At 37.5% G+C, this 12,905-nt stretch overlaps 1 protein-coding gene across 1 annotated transcript in view; it reads left to right on the top strand.

Moving 5' to 3' along the window:
• The first annotated feature begins 205 nt into the window (after positions 1-205).
• LOC107591044 (staphylococcal nuclease domain-containing protein 1-like) overlaps positions 206-12,905 on the top strand; it is a 202,198-nt gene continuing 189,498 nt past the window's right edge. Inside the window, exons 1-7 of the mRNA XM_016280051.1 lie at positions 206-496; positions 3,357-3,506; positions 5,104-5,224; positions 5,332-5,413; positions 8,168-8,328; positions 10,050-10,141; positions 10,556-10,714. Of these exons, the coding sequence (XP_016135537.1) occupies positions 419-496; positions 3,357-3,506; positions 5,104-5,224; positions 5,332-5,413; positions 8,168-8,328; positions 10,050-10,141; positions 10,556-10,714 (843 nt within the window). The 5' untranslated portion in view covers positions 206-418. The remainder of the gene's footprint in view (positions 497-3,356; positions 3,507-5,103; positions 5,225-5,331; positions 5,414-8,167; positions 8,329-10,049; positions 10,142-10,555; positions 10,715-12,905) is intronic.

The following is a 12,905-nucleotide window of genomic DNA, read 5'->3' as shown; positions in this document are numbered from 1 at the left end:
CCTCTAAAGAAAATAAGTATGAATGAAACAGTGGCCAAGTGGGAAAAAGAACCCAAATGAATTTAAATTAATTAAAAATCTTAGACATTTAAGGGGGTGTGTTGTATTCGTGCACACACTTTTTTCAAATCTGTGCTGACGTGTCGCACCTCCCCACTTACCGGATGTCATCACTCGCTTTCTGGCGTCACAAGCATCGCCCATTCAGCGCACGAGTGTGACGCGGTGACCGAGGAAGTGCAACATATCGACGTGTACATCCTCACGCTGTGCTTCCGGTTAAGCAAAAGCGTGATCAGTCGTGCTCGGTCGCTCTTCCCTTCCTCGGCTCACAGTAGAGGCGTCTCGTAGGATTCTCCCGGTTCCTTTACCTCTCTCTCTTCCCTCCCTAACGGAATACTCATTCAGCCCAGCGGACATGGCATCTGCAGTAACGGCACAAGTTCAGTCCAACCCAGCTTCAGCTCCGCAGCTGCAGAGGGGAATAGTGAAGATGGTAGGAGAGCACACGGGACACAAGTATTGGTCTGGGGGTGCTGGCTAACTCACTAATGCTCACGGGGGAAGAAGTGACTGCGAAGACTTCAAAAGTTCAGATCTTTTATGTCAGGCATGCATCACGCAGCTTATTGCTTTTCCTTCAGTCCTTTTGACTTTTGGCGAGTCTTTCACTTGTTTCCACGAGCAGCAGAGATTGAGAGAAGTTGAGCGGTCTTCAGCTGTGATCCAGATGGCCAGTTATGCAACATTATAGTCAAAGTTTCCTTCAACTTTTGTCGTCTTTCATTTGCTGTTGTAAATGATGCCAAACATTATTATATACCAGTCGCTGAGTCTAAATATTTTGCAGCTACTACTCAATATTTGTAAAGAGGCACATATTTCAGAACAAACTCTGATCGTTTGTTAAACCCTGTCTTTTATCAAAGCTGAGCTTTTTAAACAGTTCTAGAGTTTGTTCTACACTGATTTAAACTAAAAAGCTAGGGCAAACCGCAGATTTGTGGGTTGAATTAGCGGTTAAATGGAGGGATATCAATTCAAGCTAGTGATTCGAAACTTTTGAATCGGTTCACCAAAAGATTCATTCTCTGAGACCGTCAGGTTGCAGTCTTTACGCCAGTAGGTGGCGGCTCATGAGGGTTTTGTGCGTTATTATATGAGAGCGTTTATTGAATCATTCACTTGCTCAATTGATTCGTTTAGAGCGTTGCAAAGTGTTTGTTACAAATGACAAAAAAACAGGTCTGTTTTTTTCCCCTGCATCCTGTTAGCTTGACATTTATCAGTATACAAGTGTGTGTGTGTGTGTGTGTGTGAGAGAGTTAATTGCTTGCGGTCAAAAGTCATTTTTACACATTCATAGTTCTCAGTTCCTTCCTCAGGTTTTGAATGCATTGAATAAAGTTGAAGAAAATATGGGTCCCTGCAGTGAATGAGAGAACGAATGAATAACTTTCGTTCATAAACACCTGCTCACTCACTAATCAAGTGCAGTCTGTCAAAGTCATAGTCTGGAATGACCTACACGAATGGTGTGTTACTATTGTTTTGTGTTTGAACTTGAGTTCAAAGTTCAGGTGTGTTCTGACGTGTGAGGTCTCGTGTGTGCGCTGGAGGAACCGCTCGAGCGCAGTTTTATGCTGGCGCTCGCGTGTTACAGTGTTTCTGTGTTGCTGTAAGACTCAATGAGCGGCCAGCTTCCTCAGGCCCCCTGGCCCTAACCAGGCAAGGCGCCGCAGTTTTGGACTGTTTACTTTGTCTGCTCTGGTGAGTGAAGGGGGAGCAGATATGAGAAACCGACACGTAGGGCTTTAGCCAACTAAGAACTGTATATGGAGAAACTCAGGACAGTAACGCGAGAGAGTCTGGACGTAAACGCTAAATGAAAACAAACCGGTACAGACGTTATTAAACTCAATTATGAGTTATATTCATTTTTTATTTTAATATTTTCAGCTGTTATTATTATAAAACGGCCGCTTAATGTATCCTGGTAACCATAGTTTCCGCCAAAATGCCATCACTGTTATTACATTAAAAACATTCTAGCTTATTGTTAGCCAAAACAATAAAATAAGCTATACGTAATAGCAAAAAGCTCTTTTCGCTAGTTTGAAGGAGATACCTTATGTATTTGACGATTTTTTAAATATTGATTTTATAGATAGAATCCATCATTAAGAATGGCAGATAATTGATTCAGTCAATATTATCAGTTCCATGGGGCTAAGATATCCCCCTAATAAAACTAAGTTTCTGACACTTGGTTGAAATGGTTCCCATTGTAAGTTATGTAAATGAAAATAAAAATGTCATGGCCTGTCTCATATAGCTTTGATTTAGCCTAAACATATAATTTCACTGTTTAAAATGAGCAGAGTACTTCCCAGTCTTGCTCAACTCCTTGTTAAATCAAAGCGTGGTGGATTTGGGAAATTCATGGATATTTTCCGCCCCAGACTGTGGTGACGGAGGTCTGTATATTCTTTCATACAGTCAGTAATTAGGCAGGCCTTCTGCTCTCAAGGCCTTTCTAAAGGAAATAATTAACTCTTCCCTGTTTGGCCTCCACTTTCTTGTTTTATCAGACATTTAATAAGTTTAGGTAAAGTTTTCACAATCATAACACTGATAACAATTAGTGTTTGTGACATGTGGCTTTGCGTTTGAATAAAAATATTTTCAAACAGGACTGAAGCAGACATTTATTCATAAATTAGGTTTATATGACTAAAATGGACACATAATCGAAGTTATCATTCAATCAGTTAATGTAATCATTTCGTAATGGTACAGATGCGTCTCAGGAGTTTGGAGGAACGGCAAGTGATCTGACATTTGATTGGATAAGCCACTCCTAGATATCTGTAAAAGCTGTTTGTTAAGGCAAAAAACAAGCATGATGAGACTTGTAAACATTCGTTCTGTAAAACATCTCAGAGAACAAGCACTGATTCAAATGCTAATGTGAATACACATAATCATTGATCTCAGAGGGGCAAGGGCTCCCTGCCCTGAGTGTTTTAAGCTGTTTTTGTTTAGGGCTGCTAAAGCTGAGGCGTCATGCTGTGATTAACACAGTAGTGACTGTTTCACTGATGTTATCTTTGGTTAGTGGGTGTAATAGTTGTTGTTAAACTGTTGGCCAAACACAAACAAGCAGGTCCTAAAGGAATTATGGCCTCGAGCAGATCCCTCAGGCATTCAGTGTTTGACTTGCAGATTGATTGTTTGTATCATGCATTGCCTATGCCAGTACTCTTACAACTCTCATCATTATTGACATGACTGGAATGATATGCTATTTATGAAACATTATATAAGCACTCACACTGATTTGTTTTCCCTTGCAGGTCTTGTCTGGTTGTGCTGTCATCGTTAGGGGTCAGCCGCGAGGAGGACCCCCTCCAGAACGACAGATCAACCTGAGTAACATCCGAGCCGGAGCTCTCGCCCGTCGTGCAGTTCAGGGTCAACCAGACACCAAGGACACACCAGATGAGGTAAACATCAACTCTGCACAGAGCTGCTCTCTCTGGCCCTTGAACTTTTTTTATTTTATTTATTTATTTTTTTTACATGTCGATTCAAAGTCTCTTTCGTTCTTTCTTTCTTGTTAACTAGGGCTGTCAAAATGACTGAAAAACTAAATTCGAATTTTCTACTTATATAATTAGAATTTTCTACTTATATCATTTTGATTATTTTCGAATTTTAAAAGGCATAATTTCAGTTAGGGGGAAAAAAGCTTTTGGCTTCTCTCCTGAGGCCACAAGAGGGCGCATCGAGCAAAATATTATGCACGTTTCTTCAAAGCGTAATAAAATAACATCTTTGAAAAAAAAGTGCATAATGTTTAAAATAATGTTAATAAACCATATATAATTAATAACGTTGCTTAAACAATTAGAAAAAAAACCAGCACCATGCATGTATGCATAGTTTAATACAAAGGACCGAAAACCAATCACAATGAGTAGGCTACTTCATTTAAAAACATGAGATACAGTGGGATGGGGAAAAAAACGCCATAACGTCTTTAGACATGCTTTTTAAAAGTTGAACTTACGTTAATTTTACATGGCTTTCTAAACATGCCGCTCTCTGCGAGACGCGAGTGCAACGCTCATAGATGTCCCTCTAGAACATGTGATAAATATGCGTTCTGTGTGAATGGCTTGGTTTCAGTTTTGACATAAACAACGCTGATGCTCTCGTTTGCCGCAATATATGAATGAACAACGTAGCAGCTCCACATCTAGTGGGTTCAACTGGATAGGCTAACAAAAGCATTCAAATGCAATCAATGACACATACATCGTCATCGCATCTCGTGCGCCACTGATAACGCTGCTTGACGGCTGACGCAGACCTTAAATGTGTTTTTTTTTTTTTTTTTTTAATTCGACGAATATTCGAAATTCTAATGTTAACTATTTTAATGCAAATAAAGCAGGAATTCCATCCACTGAGTTCAAGAGCACCAAAAACAAAATAAATAAATAAATGAAAATCACAGTTTCCTGGGAAATTTATATTAAATGGAAGTTGAGGCCACTGTGTCTTTTATTTAAAAAATGATTTGTGCAGTATATACACACAATTTGCAAATTATGCTTTTAATGTGTTCAAACTGTAAAAGTGCATTAAAACTGAAATAATACAAAGTCCTTAAACATGGAAAGCAATAGAAATGTATTCTCTAAGTCAAGTTTAATTATGTTTTTCCAAAAACATAAATGTTTCATCAGCTTTGAGAGGGCTGTGGGACACGAACAGGACAAAGCTAACTCAGAGCATAAAATATATGGTTCTAATTGGAACTCTTACTACATGTAAAGAACCTTTAAAGAACTGTCGTTTTTTTGAGAGTACATAAGTAAATTACATTTGAAAATATATTCCAAAACAAAATCCATTTTGTTTCTAAATCTTGAGTTCATCACTTTTTTTTTGCAAGTGATTTATACACTTTTTTTGGGGGCATTTTCATTCTCTCTTGAGTGAATACAGTCTCTTTTTAGTAGCTAATGCACATCCTCCAGTGCTGAATGGCTCTGAATGGCTGTAAATAGCTGTGTGTGTGTGTGTTCTTTGCAGCCATGGGCTTTCCAGGCACGAGAGTTTTTGCGCAAGAAAGTAATCGGCAAAGAAGTCTACTTCACCGTGGAGAATAAAACCCCTCAAGGCAGGGAATACGGCATTGTCTTCCTGGGAAAAGGTGAGTGAAGTATATGTTCACCAAAAAGAATCTCACTGCGACAGTGCTGATCTGAAATGTGTGTTTATTGTAGTGTTGTTATAGTAACACACTTGATCTCTCCAAAGACACCTCAGGAGAAAATATCGCAGAGTCCCTGGTGGCCGAAGGTCTTGCCACAGTTCGCAGAGAAGGCATCAGAGGAAACAAGTAAGAACCCGGGGGGGGGGGGTTCTTCTTTTCCCCAAGCGTCAAACCACTGGTGGCAGTACGGTTCTTGCACCTATTGTCAAAGCCTTCACAATGCCGGCTATGTTTTTCTCCTTGGCTGAGATCATTTGTGTTGTCACAGTGGTTTTATTGTAAAAACACATTATTTGTCCTACAGGGGGCAGTGTTTGCCTTTACTGAAGTTACTTTAGACATTCTTTGGCTTTATTGCTTTTCATATTTCTCTGTTTGATCTCTCACTCCCTCTTCTGGCCACATCATCTCATTACACGTCCTGTCTATCCACCCTTCTCCCTCTGGCTAGAAGCGAAGTAATATTGTCCTAAGCTTTTGGGACTTAATGATGCGTATGCGGGCCGCTCTGTGAAATGGCCCTGAACAATTGCCAGTGGAATCGGTTTGCTTTAGGCTCATTTTCCCCACAGGAGACGGTGGTGTTAGACCCACTGTTCTCTCCACAGCCCCTGAACAGCCTTCTCATTAGCCGGGCCTGCTGTGGCCCATCACAGCTCACTGGATCAGCTATCATAATCTCCAAAGGAGTCGTGTTTAAACCTGGGCCACGCTCTGCCCACCAGCTCTCAATTAGGCACAGCCGAGCTGGGAAGGATGCCCACTCCTATCCCTGACACGCTCTCGCTCTGTCTTTTGAAAAGATGAAGGAAAATAAAACTTTACTAGACAAAGACAGCTCAAGATGGCTGCTGAGATTTGGCAGCCCCTTATTTCCTGTAGTTAAAATTTATGAAGGCTTAGATAATTGGAGCTTTGGGCTTGTCATTTAATAGGCAGAAGGCGACTTTTCTTTGACATTTGCTTTACCAGCCTCGCCGGTTACTACATGAGTGATTTTTTTAAGTAAGAGTCGGTTATTAACAGCTGTCCTGTGTCTCGTCATCTTGCATATCGGAAAAAGACGGCCGATGAACCCAGATGGCTGGTTTGAATATTTTGAGCTTTGTGTTTGTGTCCATTAGACGTGGCGGTGTCCTAGTCTCCCTTGAGCCGCCTGCAGTCTGTTTACTGACCATCTGATGAATATTGCACATAAGACATTTTCACAAGGGTCCGTGAAGTTGCCCGACCGTAATGCAACTTCTGGGACTTGATGTGTACCGTTTTTTTTTTAAATTTTTTTTTTTAATCAGTCCACCTGGAAACAAAATCATGTTTGAAAGGAATTAGGTGGACTGTTAGAAATGATCAGATTAATAACACGTCAGTTATTTTTAAAAATTGCTGGGTTAGTGGCTTTTAATTTTTAAAATGCATTCAGAGTTTTGTTTTCAAGCACAAAGCAAGTACACTAGATACTCGCATACATTTTCCATTGTTTATAGTGGTTTCTGTACAACCGCCCACTGAGATTAGATGTTATTGATTTCAAATTTTGTATAAAATCCAAGCAAACTGTGGTTGGCCACTCAGAAGGTCTATCTAGTGTTACTGTTAGCTAAAACTGCAAAAAAAAATCATTTTACATCAAATGAAATAAAGCTAAAATATAAATATTATATGGAAAAATTTTAACTTAAAAAATACAGTAATAATAAACGTTGCCTTGGCAACTAATTGAAAGAAAATAAGTTTAAATACTAAAACTGCAATAAAAATAAATTAAAACTAAAGAGAAAAAAAAACTAATAAAAATGACAAACCAAAATTACTGAAACTTAATTACAACGAAACCTAAAAATATATAAATAAAAGCCAATTCAAAATATTAATAAATACTATAACACTATGTAAATAAAACTAAAATAACCCTCTTCCTATCAGTTTGTGGCCATAATGCATTGCCGACCAGACTTTAAGCAATGTCAAAACTCTGGGCTTGTGAAAGGTGTATTTTATTTTATTTTTTTAAGCTAAAGATCCACGTTCTTTCCCAAAGGTGTGCAGAGTGACAGCATTGGGTGTTCATATCTTGTGTATATAGTTTTTTTTAGCAAAATTCAAAGCTTAAATATATTAAAATAATTTAAGTATAGAGAAACACCAATTAGAAATTCAGAATGCGTGCTAGTCCACATTAGATCTGATATATCTAAAAGACACTTTCAATCTTGTCTTTTCATCTGGTTTCAGTGAGACATGAATAAATTGTAAATTAAATTATCATTGTATGTTTTAATATTCAATCGCTGCCATCGCACCATCAAAACTCCTATAATTCATAATTTAATTCTAGAATTTTGTTTGTTGTCCGAGCCAAGACATTAAAGGAAGGGCTGATATATCATTGACCAAGTCGCTGGTCAGACTGGGTCTTTAATTAATGGACTTTCACCACCCACAAGTTTTCATCATAGATTCTGATTCATCTCTCTCTCTCTCGTTGATTCTGTCTGTCTGTCTCGCCTCTTTAAGTCTGTTCATTATTAAGGCCAGCGCTACTTAAATTGATAGAGCCTTATTAAAAAATCTGACGAGTGTATGCCGTGGTCAGACTGTTTAATTCCCCTTAAAGATAATGGTGGCTTTTAGAACAACAGAGGAATTAATCGAAACGTGTTGGCTTTTGATAATCAACAAACTCATTTGAAGAGCTTATCAAGGCCTCAGAAAGGGGTAGCTCTCCGTGAGAGACCTCTACATCTGTTGCTCGGTGCATTGAAGTCTGGAGAGGAAAGAAAGGAGGGCTAAAATGATCTTGTCTTGTTTTTGCTTTGTTCTTGTGGTAAACTCTTTGGTCTGTAATTTGATATTTACTGGACTTTCTGTGTGTTTCAGTCCTGATCAGGTTAGACTGTGTGATTTGGAGGACCAAGCCAAGGCTGCTAAAAAGGGTCAGTGGTCTGAGGGTGGAGGCTCACACACTATTCGAGATCTGAAGTATACCATCGAGAACCCTCGCAATTTTGTGGACTCCCTCCACCAGAAACCAGTCAACGGTAAGATGTGATAAACTTTGTAGATCACATATTGTATTCTTGAGGGCCAGTACACACCAATGCTGGGAAAAACACATAATGTTTTATTTTTTCTTATAAAGGCAATTAAATATTAGTTAAATAAATGTTAATATTATTTTTTTTGATAAACATAAATATTGTGAATTTAATCATTGTTGATCATATTAAACATAAATTACCAACTTATTTAATCTAATATTTTAAAATATCATAAAATATTTAATATGAATTTTTAAAATAGTGATGCTTATTTTTTTATGTAATAATTATACCTAGTGGACAATAAAATGGAATAAAAATAAAAAATAAAAACAAAAAACAAACAAAAAGAAAAAACTGGTGTGAGTCACACCGGAGGTACTGGAGCCATATTTAGGGACCACAATATCATAAAGACTTAAGGGAATTTTGCAGGGTGTTTTCTTTACACCCAGAACACCCTAAAATGATGTTGTGCATTTTCTTCAGACAAAAGCTTAAATTGCACTCATTAAAGCACTCAATTCTCTCTGGTGTACTGTCTCACTCTTCTTCCAGATGCCCATTTTTTTCTGTTCACAGCTCTGCACACAGCTCATTTCTCCTATTTAAACTGAATACTAACCCTGATGAGAGTTAACCTCCATCAGAGGGCTAGCCAGCTCACTGCAAATGAACAACTGAGTCATTAAATGCTATAGAATGTGCCCCGTTTCCCCTCTTTGCTAATAAGCTTATTAGATGCTAATCAGGAGTCAAAGTTGCGACATTGTTCGTAATATTGAATTTAAACACACTTGGCCACATGACCCTTACCAGCGTGGCTGTGATTCACCTTCTTATCGAATTATTTCACAGCTCTCACTGTGCTGTTATGCCAAGTGATTTTTAAACATGCCTATTTGTTGTTCTCTTCAAAAGTGAGCACCATGCCGAACTGGAGAGGCCTGTTTACATACTGGCAGCTACCCACATGCTGTGACACCACGTGAACTTTCTGTGAAGTGGGCTCTGGGCTGACAATTTGAATTAGCAAAACAAAGTTAGAATCAAATTAACGTGCTGAAATTTCTTAGTTTTAACTATTACAATAGTTGAAGAGAGAGTTCATCGTGCTGTAATTTATCATTCTATCACCAGTGTGGTGATGTTTAATTTTGTACGCTGCCATTCAAAAGTTTGGGGTCAGTGAGATTTTTATGCATTAAACTGTTCAATAATTTATAATGTTACAAAATATTTCTATTTTACATAAATGCAGTTCTTTTGAACTTCATCAAATAATTCTGGTAAAAAAAATAAATAAAAGATCACAGTTTCCACAAAATTGTTTAGATATTTTAAAAATAACAAAATTAGGGTACTAGAATGAATTTTTTTTTTTTTTCAATCAAAGCACATTTTTGTGACACTAAAGACTGGAGTAATGACTGCTGAAAATTCAGCTTTGCTATCACAGAAATAAGTTGCATTTGAAAATTTAATAAAATAGAAATGTTATTTTAAATTGTAATAATATTTCCCAATTTTCTTACTGCATTTTTGATCAAATAAATGCAAAAAGAGATTTTTTTTTTCAAAGCGTTAATGTGTTACTAAACCCTTTTGAATTAGTACTGTTATTTTAATTTTGTGAAACAGAAGCCGAAACCAGATTACACTTTCAAGTTTTGTCCTTCATTAACTCTCTCTTTCTATCTTTGTCTTATACACTCACACAGCCATTATTGAACATGTGCGTGATGGCAGCATGCTACGGGCGCTGCTTCTGCCCGACTACTATCTGGTGACAGTCATGCTGTCTGGAATCAAGGTGGGTTTCAGTCCTTCTCTATGTAACGCTATGAATAAAAGAAACCCAATTTCTTTCAGCAGAACCCTCGAGATCAATATTTCTCAGGATTCCTCAGTTTCTTATTAGTTCATCTCTTGATGGGTAGCCTTGAGAGATTCCCTCTAGGTTTTCTTAGACCAGACCTGTTCCGTGAATTCAGTAGACCATCTTACTGCTTAATCTTGCTAATCATGAAAAAATGAACTTCATAACTGTGCTAAATTAAGTGTGGTCGAACTAGAGTTTTCACTCAGTGGCTTTTCAGGAAAGGGTTTACATTCTTTGTAAAGAATGACTGTGATTTGTTTTCTGGGGTTTGTTTTTTAGTATTTCCCTGTAGATTTCAGACAATGTATATGTTCTGTAATGTTTATGAAAAATCTGTGTCTCTAGTGCCCTACGTTTAAACGGGAGGCAGATGGCAGCGAGACCCCTGAACCCTTTGCAGCAGAGGCAAAGTTCTTCACAGAGTCAAGGCTTCTTCAGCGAGATGTGCAGATCATTTTGGAGTCTTGTCCCAACCAGGTCATTCTGGGGACCATCTTGCACCCGGTAAGAAGCCATATCAGACGTGTTTTCTGATTGATCTCTCTAATAACTGCAGTTGAACAGGAGTGTAAACCATTTGAGTGTTCCTCCTATTTCATATTTAGGCTAGATCAATTCAGCCTTGATCCAAAATCTAAGTGTGTGAGATGGATTTTCTCGGTTGGAAAACCTGGCAAGCAATACCGGGAGAATTTATTTGTTTGGTTGTGTGTTTTTGTTTTGCTTTTTGTTTTTTTGTTTTGTTTTGGTTCCATTGAGTACATGATGGCCTACAGTTTGTCTGTTTTTTGTTTGTTTTGTTTGTTACATGATATAAATAAATTGTCTCTATTAATGTTTAGTTTTCAGCCAGCATACATGGTTTTTAACGTTCCACACACACACCACAATTACTTTGACTGTCAAAACTAAGTACTTAAGGGACAGGAAGCATACCGGTTTTGATACCATATCAGAAGTAATACTATTTTTTAAGTGAACATTGTTCCCTCGAGCAATTATTCAAGACAAGTAAACACGTGGATGGCATTTAAGAACAAAGAAATGCTACCAGCTGTAGAACAAAATAAAAATAGATAAAACATGTAAATGACGTAAACGGTGCTGAGATATTTAACAATAATATAAAGCATTCAAATAAACTTGACTGAAATACTGGTACTTTTGATATGCCTACTGTGTATAATGCAGTAAACATCAACCAAGGCTGTAATCAGTAATACATGCTGTGGCAATGTGGGAGGGTCTACAGGTCCAGACTTTAATATATTATGCACATGTTTATTGTTCAGGCCCTTCAGTGCCAAGAATCATTGATCAATTTAATTCATTCAAGCCTTCTCATGTCATAGTTCTTGTTAATCAGAGATGTGTTAGACATAATCCATGTCACACAATGTGTGAGGATGTTTTGCTCATGAACAGTATAATACACAATTATTTTTGGTACTTGCCGATACTGAGTACCGATACCAATATTTTTATTGCATTTGTAAATTTGTTAAATATTGGGTACAGAAACCAAAAGAGTATGTATAATTTTAGTTGGTTAACTTCAAATAGATAGTCAAAACTAAATTTATTCAGACACCTTTTTCTCACATTATCACAGTTTATTCGCTATAGTTTAGAAAATGGTAATAAAATATAACAAGAACTCAGAGTTAAACTGTGTCAGAACAAATTCAGCTTGATAATGTTAGATAACTTTGATAGAAAGGTATGTAATAGATTACAATCAACCAAAAATTAGACAGCTGTTAGTATGACAGTATTTACATAACTATCAATACTTAGTCGGGCAACCCTTAGCCTTAATGACAGCCTGTAGTCTCCTGGGCATGCTGTCACCCAGCTTCATGCAAACCTCAACTTCAATTTTTTTTTCCCAGACTTCCCAGATTTTTGGTCCCAAATTTGTATCAATTTTACTGGTAGTCCACTGTATGAAGAATTTTTGGGTATGATTTGTCACAGTTTACTTTATTTTGCTATACTCACTTACATAAATGAACTATAGTGTCCTGCACCCACTAGTAAAAAAAATATCAAAAATTATATCTGGTATAATAATTTTTGGTTTGACTATATCCTTCGGTTACTTTCACACTTAATTATGCCCATTCAAATGTATTTTACAAGTTTTTGTTACTTTCACTGTTCATTTTTTTGCTCTATGGTACATCATCTTTAGTTTAATAGCATTGGTGCTGCTCCATTGCAGCGGCTTAGTATACGGTAATCACGCGCTTTGCTGTAATAATGCAGGGAACCACTCGTCATAAATCTAACAGTAATATTTTTAGAAATAGAAGTCGCGTTTTTTCATCTGAAACGTGCTGCGATTTATTTTCCAAAGCCGCTCTTATAATGCAGAAACACTCAAGCAAGCAAAACACGTGCAACGCGTGCACGTATTTGTACTGATGCAGAATAGTACAGCCTAGCGCCTAAGAGACTCTGCACACAGGCTGCTAGATTCACTTTCGCCAAAAAATTTGTGTATGCCTAAGGTTGAAAATAAATGATGTTTATAGTGAATGCCCCTATAAATGGTCTTATTTTTATGATTTCGTTGTAATCCAAATGATGCGTGTGCTGAGTGAGTGAACATCAAAGATCACACAACAGAAGTGCGCACGCACTCTCTCTCTCTCGCTCCCTACCGTTAAGTAACTTGTGCATTGTTTTACTT

This window comes from Sinocyclocheilus grahami, unplaced genomic scaffold, assembly GCF_001515645.1.
Source record: "Sinocyclocheilus grahami isolate Dianchi unplaced genomic scaffold, SAMN03320097.WGS_v1.1 scaffold8.1, whole genome shotgun sequence".
Lineage (NCBI taxonomy): Eukaryota > Metazoa > Chordata > Actinopteri > Cypriniformes > Cyprinidae > Sinocyclocheilus > Sinocyclocheilus grahami.
This window is presented reverse-complemented; position numbering and strand designations above follow the sequence as displayed.